Source organism: Solea senegalensis, linkage group LG10 (assembly GCF_019176455.1).
Source record: "Solea senegalensis isolate Sse05_10M linkage group LG10, IFAPA_SoseM_1, whole genome shotgun sequence".
In the NCBI taxonomy this organism is placed as follows: domain Eukaryota; kingdom Metazoa; phylum Chordata; class Actinopteri; order Pleuronectiformes; family Soleidae; genus Solea; species Solea senegalensis.
Window position 1 is genome coordinate 14,133,947 of NC_058030.1, and position 13,303 is coordinate 14,147,249.

The 13,303-nt window shown below is 40.7% G+C and overlaps 1 protein-coding gene across 1 annotated transcript; it reads right to left on the reverse strand.

Moving 5' to 3' along the window:
* Positions 1–10,287: 10,287 nt before the first annotated feature.
* LOC122776215 (ubiquitin-associated protein 1-like) lies at positions 10,288–13,048 on the reverse strand. Its single transcript, XM_044036637.1, has 6 exons — positions 12,991–13,048; positions 12,759–12,908; positions 11,720–12,322; positions 11,436–11,609; positions 10,705–10,806; positions 10,288–10,597 (listed from the first exon to the last, which is right to left on the reverse strand). Exons 2-6 carry the CDS (start codon positions 12,879–12,881, stop codon positions 10,463–10,465), a joined length of 1,137 nt encoding a protein of 378 aa, XP_043892572.1. The 5' UTR covers positions 12,882–12,908; positions 12,991–13,048; the 3' UTR covers positions 10,288–10,462.
* Between the last annotated feature and the right edge of the window lie 255 nt (positions 13,049–13,303).

Genomic DNA, 13,303 nt, shown 5'->3' on the forward strand with positions numbered 1-13,303 from the left:
TCACCAAACAGGAAGTCGGCCATTTTAAACAGGAAGTGCCATCTAACTTAGCACATGGACGCTGAAAATAGTCTAAGCTGAAAATTACTACTGCCGCAAGCGGTGAATGAACGGAAGATGAGCTAGACGTCTCGCACGGCGAGGTGGGCGCAGGGAGACCCGCGAGCCGTCAAGCTCGAACCCGTTGATTACCGCTTGCGGTACTAGTTCTTCTTCTTCTTCTTCTTCCTCTTCACCAAAGTAAATCGCGTTTTAGAGGCCCTGAACATGCCCCAAAACTCACCAATTTTTGCAAGCGCATCAGACCTGGTGTAAATTTACGTTTATTAGTGTTTCGGGGAATGTGCGTTAAAAAATGAAAGTGGGCGGGGCAAATAACTGCTCCACCCCCTAAAACTTGTGGGCCTGAGGAGCACGTTTAATGTACATGCATGAAATTTGATACACGCGTTCCTTAGGTCGGGACGGTCAAAAAAGTCAGCGTAGCCTATGCTCTAAAACGAACAGGAAAGCCGCCATCTTGGATTGAAAATTCATTTTTTGCCGATTTTGGCCATATCGCACCATCGGTATTTGAACGAACTTGTCCTAGAGCTTACATGGGATCACGTTCAAACTTGGTGAGGTCACTTTGGACAAGTTGAGGATCTAAAGTTGCTAAAAACTTTTTAATAAGTATCATGGCGTACGAGAAAGGGGCCGGCAAAGTTGGTGAAAATTTTTATTTTTCGCCACAGGCAACAAAACTCTTATAACTTTGCGATAGAAGGTCACTTCCCAACCAAATTACCTAGGGTTGATGATGGACCATTACTGAAGAAGTCTGTGGAAAAACTGTAATTTTTTAGCACAGCGCCTCCTTGTGGTAACAGAAAATACAACAAATACACAATTTCGGTAATAACTTTTACATAGTTGATTGTATCAAACTCAAAATTTGTGACAACATTTAAAACACATGAAAGATGATGCGGGCTTATTATGATAACAAATGGTTCAACGGTGCTGCCATAGCAACACTGCAAAGTCAGATATTTGTGACAAAAAAACAAACTGCTACAACTTTGCTAATCTGAGTCCAATCTGAACCAAACTTGCTAGGATTGATGATAGTCCGGCCCTGAAGACACCTATATGAAAATATTCACTTTCAAAAACAGCGCCCCCTTGTGACAGCAGACACTATGACACCTGATATTTGAATGAACTTGTCCTAGAGTTTTTGTGCGATCACCTTGAAAATTGGTGAGGTCACTGTGAACAAGTTGCAGAGCATAAGTTACTGAAAGCTTTTTAAAATGTCACTCGGTGTACGAGATAGGGGGCGCCAAAGTTGGTGTTCATTCATATTTTTCATAACAAAAGGCAAAACTCTTACAACCCGTAAAACTTGTCCTCCTGAGGAGCACGTTGAATGTACATGCACAAAACTTGGTACTCACGCGTTCGTTAGGTCCAGACGGTCAAAAAAGTCAGCGTAGCCGAACCTCTAAAACGAACAGGAAAGCCGCCATTTTGGATTGAAAGTACATTTTTAGCAGATTTTGGCCATTTCGCACCAATGGTATGTGAACGCACTTGTCATAGAGCTTTCATGGGATCACCTTGAAACTTTGTGAGGTCACTGTGAACAAGTTGAGGATCCAAAGGTATCAAAATCTTTTCATTAAGTATCACGGCGAACAAGAAGAAGGTCAGGAAAGTTGGCGAAAATCACGATTCCTCGCAACACACAACAATCTCTTATAACTTTGCCATGGAAGGTCAGATATTAACCAAACTAGTGACGATCGATGATGGGCCCTTGCTAAAGATGTCTATGCAAAAACTGTAAATTTTGAAAACATCGCCTCCTGGTGGTGGCAAACACTAGGAAGTCTGGTATTTCGCAACACACAACAAACTCTTATAACTTTGCGATTGAAGGTCAGATCTTAACCAAACTTGTGATGATTGATGATGGGCTTTTGCTGAAGATGCCTATGCAAAAACTGTAAATTTTGGAAACAGCGCCACCTGGTGGTAACAGAAAGTACAAGTTCACAATTTCCCTTATAACTTTAACAAATTTCATTGTATCAAACTCAAAATTTAGGAAAACATTCAAAACACATAATAGATGATGCGTGCCTAATATGATAACAAATTGTTCAACAGTGTTGCTATGACAACACTGCAAAGTCAGATAGTTGCGACAAAAAACAAACTGCTACCACTTTGCGAATACTATTCCAATCTTAACCAAACTTGCTAGGATTGATGATATTCAATCCCTGAAGATGCCTATATGAAAATATTCACTTTCAAAAACAGTGCCCCCTGTTGACGGCAGACAATATGACGTCTGGTATTTCGCTACAACAACAAACTCTTATAACTTTGCGATGGAAGGTCAGATCTTAACCAAACTCGTGATGATCGATGATGGGATATTGCTGAAGATGCTTATGCAAAAACTGTACATTTTGAAAACAGCGCCTTCTGGTGGTAACAGAAAATACAATTTCACAATTTCCCTTATAACTTTAACAAATTTCATTGTATCATACTCAAAATGAATGAAAACATGTAAAACACATGGCAGATGATGCTTGCTGAATATGATAACAAATCGTTAAATGGTGTTGCCTGGCAAAAATGCAAAGGATTCCCTCAACTGAGTGGTTTGTTCATGCAGTAACCATTGTTCGCCACATGATGGAGGCATTTGCCTACAAATCTATCAAATCTAACATTTACAGTTTCTCATGCTGCTCTAATTGGGATTGCTGTATTCACTTGAAACTTGATATGTGAGACCTCAAACCCGCCCGGAACATGTCTGTAAAGCAGTAATGCCAAAGTCAAATACACGGGGGGCCAAAATAAAAAAAACAAGTGGAGGGTTAAATTTTTATTAAAACTTGCAATTACTGCACATATTGAACCAATACCAATACCAATACCATAGCCTATATTGCACTTAATCATAAAATTAAATTAAATTAAATTAAATTAAATTAAATTAAATTAAATTAAATTAAATTAAATTAAATTAAATAGGAAAAAGAGGAAGTCTGCCATTTTAAACAGGAAGTGCCCTCTAACTTAACACATGGACGCTGAAAATAGTCCAAGCTGAAAATAACTACTACCGCAAGCAATGAATGAACGGAAGATGAGCTAGAGGACTCGCACGGCGAGGTGGGCGCAGGGAGACCCGCGAGCCGTCAAGCTCGAACCCGTTGATTACCGCTTGCGGTACTAGTTAGGGTTCGAGCAACTTGGTTGCAAGAACCCTATTGAAACTGTGATGTTTATTCTTATTATTATTATTATTTTTCCTCTAAATGAATCGCCTTTTTGAGGTCTTTCCCATACACGAAAACTCACCAACTTTTGCAAGTGCATCAAACCTGGTGTAAATTTACGTCTGAAAGTACTTCGGGGACACTGCGTACAAAATTGGAAGTGGGCGGGGCTTACGAAAATGAAAAACAGCTTTCATCAGGCCGATTTTTCTCTTGTTTCACGTACATGCACGAAAGTTGGTACACATGTTAAGCATGTCAGGACGGTCCAAAAAGTCCGTGCTGGCGCCTCTGTAAGTCCTACAGGAAGGCCGCCATTTTGGGTTGAACGGCCATTTTTGGCCTATTTTGGCCATTTCGCAGCAATGGTATGTGAACGAACTTGTCCTCGAGCTTTCATGGAATCACCTCTAAACTTGGTGAGGTCACTGTGGACAAGTTGAGGATCTTAAGTTATTAAAATGCTTCTTATAAGTATCATGGTTTTCAAGATAGGGGGCGCCAAATTTGGGGAAAATTACGAATTTCTCGCAACGCACAACAAAACTCTTATAACTTTGTGATGGAAGGTCCGATCTTAACCAAACTTGTGTCGATCGATGATGGGCCCTTGCTGAAGATGCCTATGCAAAAACTGTCAAGTTTGTAAACATCGCCTCCTGGTGGTGGCAGAAAATCTAAAAAAAAAAAGTTACTTTTACAATTTCGGGAATAACTTTTACAGAAATTATTGTATCAAACTCAAAATTGGTTAAAAGACTCTAAACACAAGGTAGACTATGCGTGCTCAATATGATGGCGTATCGTTACATGATGTTGCCATGGTAATGATGCAAAGTCGGATTTTTGCGTCAAAAAAACACACTGCTACAACTTTGCGAATCCTAGTCCCATCTGAACCAAACTTGCTAGGATTGATGATAGTCCGGCCCAGAAGACGTCTATATGAAAATATTCAATTTCGGGAACACCGCCCCCTGGTGACAAAGACAATATGACCCTTGGTATTTGAATGAACTAGTCCTAGAGTTCTAGTGCGATCACCTTTAAACTTGGTCAGGTCACTGTGAACCAATTGAGGAGCTTAAGTTATCAAAAGTTTTTTAAAATGTCTCATGGTGTACGAGATAGGGGGCGCCAAAGTGGGTGTAAATTCCTATTTTTCACAACAAAAAGCAAAACTCTTATAACTTTGCGAAGGAAGATCCAATCCCAACCAAACTTCCTATGATTGATAATGGGTAGTTGCTGAAGGCGACTATATTGCTGAAAACAATACATTTTGAAAACAGCGCCTCCTGGTGGTGGTAGAAAATACAAAAAAAAAAAAACTGTTACAACTTTGCCAATCCTGGTCCAATCTGAACCAAACTTGCTGGGATTGTTGATAGTCTGGCCCTGAACAAACCTATGTGAAAATATTTCAAGTCAAAATCAGCGCCCCCTGGTGAAAGTGGACGGGCCAAAAACCTGCTCCACCCCCTAAAACTTGTGGTCCTGAGGAGCACGTTTAATGTACATGCACAAAACTTGGTACACGTGTTCCTTAGGTCGGGCCGGTCAAAAAAGTCAGCGTAGCCTATGCTCTAAAACTAACAGGAAAGCCGCCATCTTGGATTGAAAGTAAATGCTTTGCTGATTTTGGCCATTTCACACCAATGATATTTGAACAGATTTGTCCTAGATCTTTCATGGGATCACCTTCAAACTTGGTGAGGTCACTTTGGACAAGTGGAGGATCCAAAGGTATCAAAATCTTTTCAATAGGTATTATGGCGTAAGAGTAAGGGGCCGGCAAAGTTGGTAAAAATTTTAATGTTTCGCCACAGGCAACAAAACTCTTATAACTTTGCGATAGAAGGTCACATCCCAACCAAATTACCTAGGGTTGATGATGGACCATTGCTGAAGAAGTCTGTGAAAAAAACGTAAATTTTGAGCACAGTGCCTCCTTGTGGTAACAAAATATACAAAAAAAAACAATTTCGGTTATAACTTTTACAGAGTTATTCGTATCAAACTCAAAAATTGGGAAAACATTTAAAACACATGTTCGATGATGCGTGCTTAATATGATAACAAATCGTTCAACGGTGTTGCCACAGCAACACTGCAAAGTCAGATATTTGTGACAAAAAACAAACTGCTACAACTTTACGAATCCGAGTCCGATCTGAACCAAACTTGCTTTGATTGATGATAGTCTGGCCCTGAAGACGCCTATATGAAAATATTCACTTTCAAAAACAGCGCCCCCTGGTGACAGCAGACACTATGACACCTGATATTTGAATGAACTAATCCTAGAGTTTTTATGCGATCATCTTGAAAGTTGGTGAGGTCACTGTGAACAAGTTGCCGAGCATAAGTTCCTGAAAGCTTTTTAAAATGTCGCTCGGTGTACGAGATAGGGGGCGCCAAAGTTGGTGTTCATTCATATTTTTCACAACAAAAGGTGAAACTCTTACAACCCGTAAAACTTGTCCTCCTGAGGAGCACGTTGAATGTACATGCACGAAACTTGGTACTCACGCGTTCCTTAGGTCCAGACGGTCAAAAAAGTCAGCGTAGCCGAAGCTCTAAAACGAACAGGAAAGCCGCCATCTTGGATTGAAAGTACATTTTTGGCAGATTTTGGCCATTTCGCACCAATGGTATGTGAACGCACTTGTCATAGAGCTTTTATGGGATCACCTTCAAACTAGGTGAGGTCACTGTGGACAAGTTGAGGATCTAAAGTTATTAAAAGTTTTTCAAAATGTCGCATGGTTTTTGAGATAGGGGGCGCCAAAGTTGGTGTTCATTCATATTTTTCTCAACAAAAGGCTAAACTCTTATAACCCCAAAAACTTGTCCTCCTGAGGAGCACGTTGAATGTACATGCACTAAACCTGGTACTCACACGTTCCTTAGGTCGGGACGGTCAAAAAATTCAAAGCAGCCTATGCTCTAAAACTAACAGGAAAGCCGCCATCTTGGATTGAAAGTAAATGTATTGCAGATTTTGGCCATTTCGCATCAATGGTATGTGAACGCACTTGTCATAGAGCTTTAATGGGATCACCTTCAAACTTTGTGAGGTCACTGTGGACAAGTTGAGGATCCAAAGGTATCAAAATCTTTTCATTAAGTATCACGGCGAACAAGAAGAAGGGCAGCAAAGTTGGCGAAAATCACGATTCCTCGCAACACACATCAATTTCTTATAACTTTGCCATGGAAGGTCAGATATTGACCAAACTAGTGACAATCGATGATGGGCCCTTGCTAAAGATGTCTATGCAAAAACTGTAAATTTTGAAAACATCGCCTCCTGGTGGTGGCAAACAATAGGAAGTCTGGTATTTCGCAACACACAACAAACTCTTATAACTTTGCGATTGAAGGTCAGATCTTAACCAAACTTGTGATGATAGATGATGGGCTTTTGCTAAAGATGCCTAAGCAAAAACTGTAAATTTTGGAAACAGCGCCACCTGGTGGTAACAGAAAGTACAAGTTCACAATTTCCCTTATAACTTTAACAAATTTCTTTGTATCAAACTCAAAATTTGGGAAAACATTCAAAACACATGGTAGATGATGCGTGCCTAATATGATAACAAATTGTTCAACAGTGTTGCAATGACAACACTGCAAAGTCAGATATTTGCGACAAAAAACAAACTGCTACCACTTTGCGAATGCTATTCCAATCTGAACCAAACTTGCTAGGATTGATGATAGTCAATCCCTGAAGATGCCTGTATGAAAATATTCACTTTCAAAAACAGTGCCTTCTGTTGACGGCAGACAATATGACGTCTAGTATTTCGCTACAACAACAAACTCTTATAACTTTGCGATAGAAGGTCAGATCTTAACCAAACTCGTGACGATCGATGATGGGATCTTGCTGAAGATGCTTGTGCAAAAACTGTACATTTTGAAAACAGCGCCTTCTGGTGGTAACATAAAATACAAGTTCACAATTTCCCTTATAACTTTAACAAATTTCATTGTATCATACTCAAAATGAATGAAAACATGTAAAACACATGGTAGATGATGCTTGCTGAATATGATAACAAATCGTTCAACGGTGTTGACATAAGAACACTGCACAGGATCTACTCTACTGAGTGGTTCGTCAATGCAGTAACCTTTGTTCGCCACATGATGGAGGCATTTGCCTACAAATCTATCAAATCTAACATTTACAGTTTCTCATGCTGCTCTGAAAGGGAAAGATGGGGCAAAAGGTACTGCAAGAGGGGCCAAGGAAAAAAAAAAACAGGGAAAATGGGAAGAGAGAAAAAGTAACAGAGGGAAAAAAGAGAAAATGCACCCTAAATTCTTATACCATCAGATGTTCTATCACAAAAATAACTAGTTATTTCTAAAATTCAGCTTCAATTCTGATACCATCAGTTGTTTTTCACAAAAATAACAACTTATAGACAAAATCACACTGTTAGACCTCAGACCTCAGACCGGCCCTGAACATGTCTGTAAAGGATGACCTCCTTACAGGAAGTACAACTCCCTAAACAGGAAGTAATGTCTGACATTCTCCGATCCACACGAAACTTATTATGTAAGTCAAGGTACCTTCCCTAAACATGTTTACGGACACGCCTTTCACCCAACAGGAAGACGGCCATTTTAAACGGACACGCCTGACATTGCGCGGGGATGCAGCTGAAAATAACCAGTACCACAAGCAGTGAATGAACGGAAGATGAGGAAGAGGACTCGCGCTGCAACGTGGACGCACGGGGACTCGCGAGCCGTCAAGCTCGAACCCGTTGATTACCGCTTGCGGTACTAGTTATTATTATTATTCCTCTAAATGAATCGCCTTTTTGAGGCCTTTCCCATACACGAAAACTCACCAATTTTTGCGAGTGCATCAAACCTGGTGTAAATTTACGTCTGATAGTACTTCGGGGACACTGCGTACAAAATTGAAAGTGGGCGGGGCTTACGAAAATGAAAAACAGCTTTCATCAGGCCGATTTTTCTCGTGTTTCACGTACATGCACGAAAGTCGGTACACATGTTAAACATGTCAGGACGGTCCAAAAAGTCCGTGCTAGCGCCGCTGTAAGTCTTGGGTTGAACGACCATTTTTGGCCTATTTTGAACATTTCGCACCATGGGTATTTGAACGAACTTGTCCCAGAGCTTACATGGGATCACGTTCAAACTTGGTGAGGTCACTGTGGACAAGTTGAGGATCTAAAGTTCCTGAAAACTTTTTAATAAGTATCATGGCGTACGAGAAAGGGGGCGTCAAAGTTGGTGAAAATTTAAGATTTTCGCCACAGGCAACACAACTCTTATAACTTTGCGATAGAAGGTCCGATCTTAACCAAACTTGTGGCGATCGATGATGGGCCCTTGCTGAAGATGCCTATGCAAAAACTGTTAAGTTTGTAAACATCGCCTCCTGGTGGTGGCAGAAAATCAAAAAAAAAAAGTTACTTTTACAATTTCTGGAATAACTTTTACAGAAATGATTGTATCAAACTCAAAATTGGTTAAAAGATTCTAAACACATGGTAGACTATGCGTGCTCAATATGATGGCGTATCGTTACATGATGTTGCCATGGTAATGATGCAAAGTCGGATTTTTGCGACAAAAAAACAAACTGCTACCACTTTGCTAATCCTTGTCCAATCTGAACCAAACTTGCCATGATTGATGATAGTCCGGCCCTGAAGACACCTATATGAAAATATTCACTTTCAAAAACAGCACCCCCTGGTGACGGAGACAATATGACCTCTGGTATTTGAATGAATTAATCCTAGAGTTCTTGTGCGATCACCTTTAAACTTGGTCAGGTCACTGTGAACCAGTTGAGGAACTTAAGTTATCAAAAGGTTTTTAAAATGTCTCATGGTGTACGAGATAGGGGGCGCCAAAGTGGGTGTAAATTCCTATTTTTCACAACAAAAAGCGAAACTCTTATAACTTTGTGATGGAAGATCCAATCCCAACCAAACTTCCTATGATTGATAATGGGTAGTTGCTGAAGGCTACTATATTGCCGAAAACAATAAATTTTGAAAACAGCGCCTCCTGGTGGTTGTAGAAAATACAAAAAAAAAAAAACTGTCACAACTTTGCCAATCCTGGTCCAATCTGAGCCAAACTTGCTAGGATTGTTGATAGTCTGGCCCTGAACAAACCTATGCGAAAATATTTCATGTCAAAATCAGCGCCCCCTGGTGAAAGTGGACGGGCCAAAAAACTGCTCCAACCCCTAAAACTTGTGGTCCTGAGGAGCACGTTTAATGTTCATGCACGAAACTTGGTACACGCCTTCCTTAGGTCGCAAAAAGTGACAACATTGTCATAAAAGTGACAACATTGTCATAGTTTAGTAAGTTGTCCAAGACGAGACAAAAATGTCATAGTTTAGTATGTGGATAATTTTTAAGCTTCAGTTACCACCTGTTTGTTCCCGTTTCTGCCTGCGTAGAAGAAGCTCCGCCTCCGACAAAGGAAGTGGAACATTCCAAATAGATCGACACAGAGGGGAGTGGGCACCGGAGAGCAATCTCGCCTAGGGCACAAAATTAGGTAGAGCCGGCCCTGCGCGTGAGTGATGACACATATCAGTGTTCTTGAGGGAAAAAAGCAGCAAAACGCAGTGAATTTGTTGAGACTTTATTTGGAGTGAAAACACAGCTAAGAGCCCAGTGTGTGTGTGTGTGAGAGAGAGATGTTGCTGTCAACTGCTGTTTTATTTGGTTGTGTTCGTGTGTGTGTGTGTGTGTGTTACTACAGTGAGGCTGATATGACCCTGCTTACTCACATGAAGAGAAAAAAGTTTTACTTTTATGTTGCGTGCGTGATGCTGTGGAAATGTTTGTGGAAGTGGGGATGGGAGGACTTAACTAAAATAAATGTGAACCATACATGGCTGTAGAAAGAGAACGGTAGCCTACAATAGTGTATGATAATAAAAAAAGTACTTTATTATGCATGATAATAAGTTAGCACGCTACTTTTATTTTGAGGTTGTTACATGCAAAATAGGTTGTTACATACAAAAAAGGAAAAAGGGGCGCTGTTTCCGTATTTTCGTATTTTGGTTTTGTCAGAAATACGGATTATACTTTGGTACCCTGACCCTTTACAAACTGTACATGTGAAAATGAATCCTTTTTTTTTTTTTTTTAACCTGTACGTGTCATGAGTTCTTCGAGAGCCCTCTCACGGTGATTTTCATGAACAAGCAGCACCTCTTTGATTGCACTCTGCTGGAAACCCATTTCGTTAAACTGAGTCAGGAGCCGCAGGAACTCGGCAGCCTAAAATTAAAAAAACAGGTGTTATGATTTATTAATGTGTTCTCATCACATCACAATTGAAGAGGTATTCCCGTGGTCCTGCTTGTATCATGTGATGAGTCAGTCACCTTGCTCTCACAGTTCTGAAACATCTCCAAGGCCTCATCTATCTGGGCTTCATCATAGCCCAGTCCACACAGACGCTCTCTGGCAACCAGGTACTTAAGGATCTGTAGAAAAAAAAGGTAAAATAATTATATGAAGATCGCATGCTGGTTCTTAACAGCACAAAATAATAAAACAAGTTAATGAATTGTGAGTTTGCAGAAAGGGTCCATTTTGTTGAAGTTCTAATGTGACTATGTGAAATTCTACATTGTTCAAGTCCAAATGTTCTGCATTTAAACTTATTCTACAACTATAGTTGCTGTGCTTAAATATCACAATTCACAATGTGTATTAGATTATAAGCTAATTATTGATGCTTAAATAGGAAGGCATCAATTTAATGTTTCAGCTGGTGGTGTTTCATTGCAAAGTAATTACTAATTTTACTTTTTGAAGTAACATTACCCAACACTGCTTATTATTCTGAAATGACTGAATTAATCATGTTGTTATATTGAATTATTAAAGAAGAAATATGTAGGCATTGGTTTAAAGTTACATGGTTGAAGCTCCAGTGTGTTTGGGTTTGGGTTAGCCTAAACCACACCCCAGCATTCTGTGACCTTATTTGTTCTCACAAACTTATATTCACTTAAATTGAAAAGTTACAGCAGCCTTTCATTTTCATCATTTTCCACCACTAATCAGGATTTTCCTACAAGATCTTACAAACCCTGAGCAGTTCTCCCACCTTCTCTGGGCAGTGATAGCCTGTTTTTTGAAGAGCCAGAATAGCTGTGCGTAAAGGGTAGCCCTTCTCTGTGATGGTTTCCAGAAGCTCCCTCTCTTCCTGGCTGAGTGCTGACAGCAACTCTGCTGTTGAGTCAAAGAAAACCCCACGAGCGCCACCAGTCCTCATGGCTTGCTGAGAAGGGAAGAAACAGAAAAGCACTGTGGGTTGTGTTATGATGAATAAGTGAGGAGAATAAAGGTGATGAATGTATCATGTCGGGGCCATTGGAGAAGAAAGAAAACCTTCTGTCTTTGGTTTCTGACTACAGGCCCTGCAGAGGAGGGTCTGTGCTGCTGCTGCTGCTGCTGCTGTAGTCTGGATGGAGAAGCACTGGCAGGTGGTGAGTTGAGGGAGAACTTTCTCACAGAGATCAGTGAGCGCTGCCTCTTCTTTCCATTCTTCTGTCCGTGGGGCAAAGGGCTGACCTGCAGGGATCTTTGTTTCTCCAGGTGGCGCAGAGGCAGTTTAAAGTCTTGGATGGTTGGTAAATTGCCTCTGTGGCCTGAGGACATCTGAGGTGCAGCGCTACGGGGTCTCTCTCTGCTTTTCATTGGTCGAGGTGCATCATCAGTGGAGGAGCTCTCATTATCTTCATTATCACCATCGTCATCCTCTGAGTCAGGCAGAAGGAACTTGACAGTGCGATGGTGCTGCCGAGCGCAGTCTGCAGAGGTCAGGCTGTGACTGCGGGGCCGAAGGGTCGAGGCCCGCAGTTCACTGCACCTGCAGCTGGTCCTGTGACGCCCCTGAGGGCTCCTAAACATCAGCCAGTAAGGAGGACAGGATGGGTTCTTGCCAACTGGCTGGTGTCTGCTTAAAATCCATTTCTCCAGCTTGAAATTATACTGTAAAAGAAAAATGTACAAACAAAAAAGATTTGCATGAGTATCGAGTCAAAACATCCTGAACAGTGAACAGAACATCTTGCGTGTCATTACGTCACATGAACCAACATGGATGTTTTACAGTGTTTAACATGTAGCGGCATCTGTTGGTTAAGTTGCCTGTTGCAGCTTAGTTTCTCCTCACCTCGTCTCACCCTTCCAAGTCCAGTGTAGAAATATTAAGTAATGAAAAATAATAATTCAATCAGAATTATACTCAAACAGTATGGAAAATTATTATTTTATCTTCAATTTCGGCGTTATTAAATTTTACAATCCAGACCCTTCAAGTTCTTCAAAATGCTTTGTGTTTTGAAGAGTTTTACATTTGCTGGACAGTGTGTGTAAATGGGAATGAATGGGTACAACATGAAATTGTTTGACCAGTATGTTTGACCTCAGTCTCCCGTAGTACTCGCTGCAGGTCTGATGTGGTGAGGTCTGGAGCTGTCACCACCTGTACTTCCTCCTCCAGTGGACCCTGTGTTGTCTGAAACGGGACGTCCTCCAGTGTGCTCATGGTCACCAACTCACAACCTCAAACGACCTACATCAACGGAACCACCATGAGTTTCTGAGTGAACTGTTTTCTGGGCCTGAATATTTGTAGCATTGTTGTCATTTCTTACCTTTTGTGTGTTGTTTTCTCTGTGGTCCCCAGAACTCTGAAGCATGGACAAGTGTTTGGAGTTAATGACTGAGGCACAGACATCATCACAATAAACCTCTTCATCACTAAGCCTCTGACATCATTGTCTGAGCGGTTGTTTACCAATAATACCTCAGACTCTTGTTCTCGTAGTAGGCAAGCTTATAAAACAAAGGTGTGTGGAAATAGATTCAGAAGAAGCATGGTATAGTAAAATCTGCACCAATACAAAAGTACAGTATTTGAATAATTTGTAAGTCAACTTGTCAAATCCAAATATTTTAAATTCATTA

Coding starts and splice junctions, on each gene's coding strand:
- LOC122776215 (XM_044036637.1), bottom strand. CDS start 12,881: ATGAGCACACTGGAGGACGTCCCGTTTCAGACAACACAGGGTCCACTG. Junction 11,610..11,719: donor TCAGAAACCAAAGACAGAAG/GTTTTCTTTCTT, acceptor TTCCCTTCTCAG/CAAGCCATGAGGACTGGTGG. Junction 10,807..11,435: donor GCTATCACTGCCCAGAGAAG/GTGGGAGAACTG, acceptor TTTTTTCTACAG/ATCCTTAAGTACCTGGTTGC.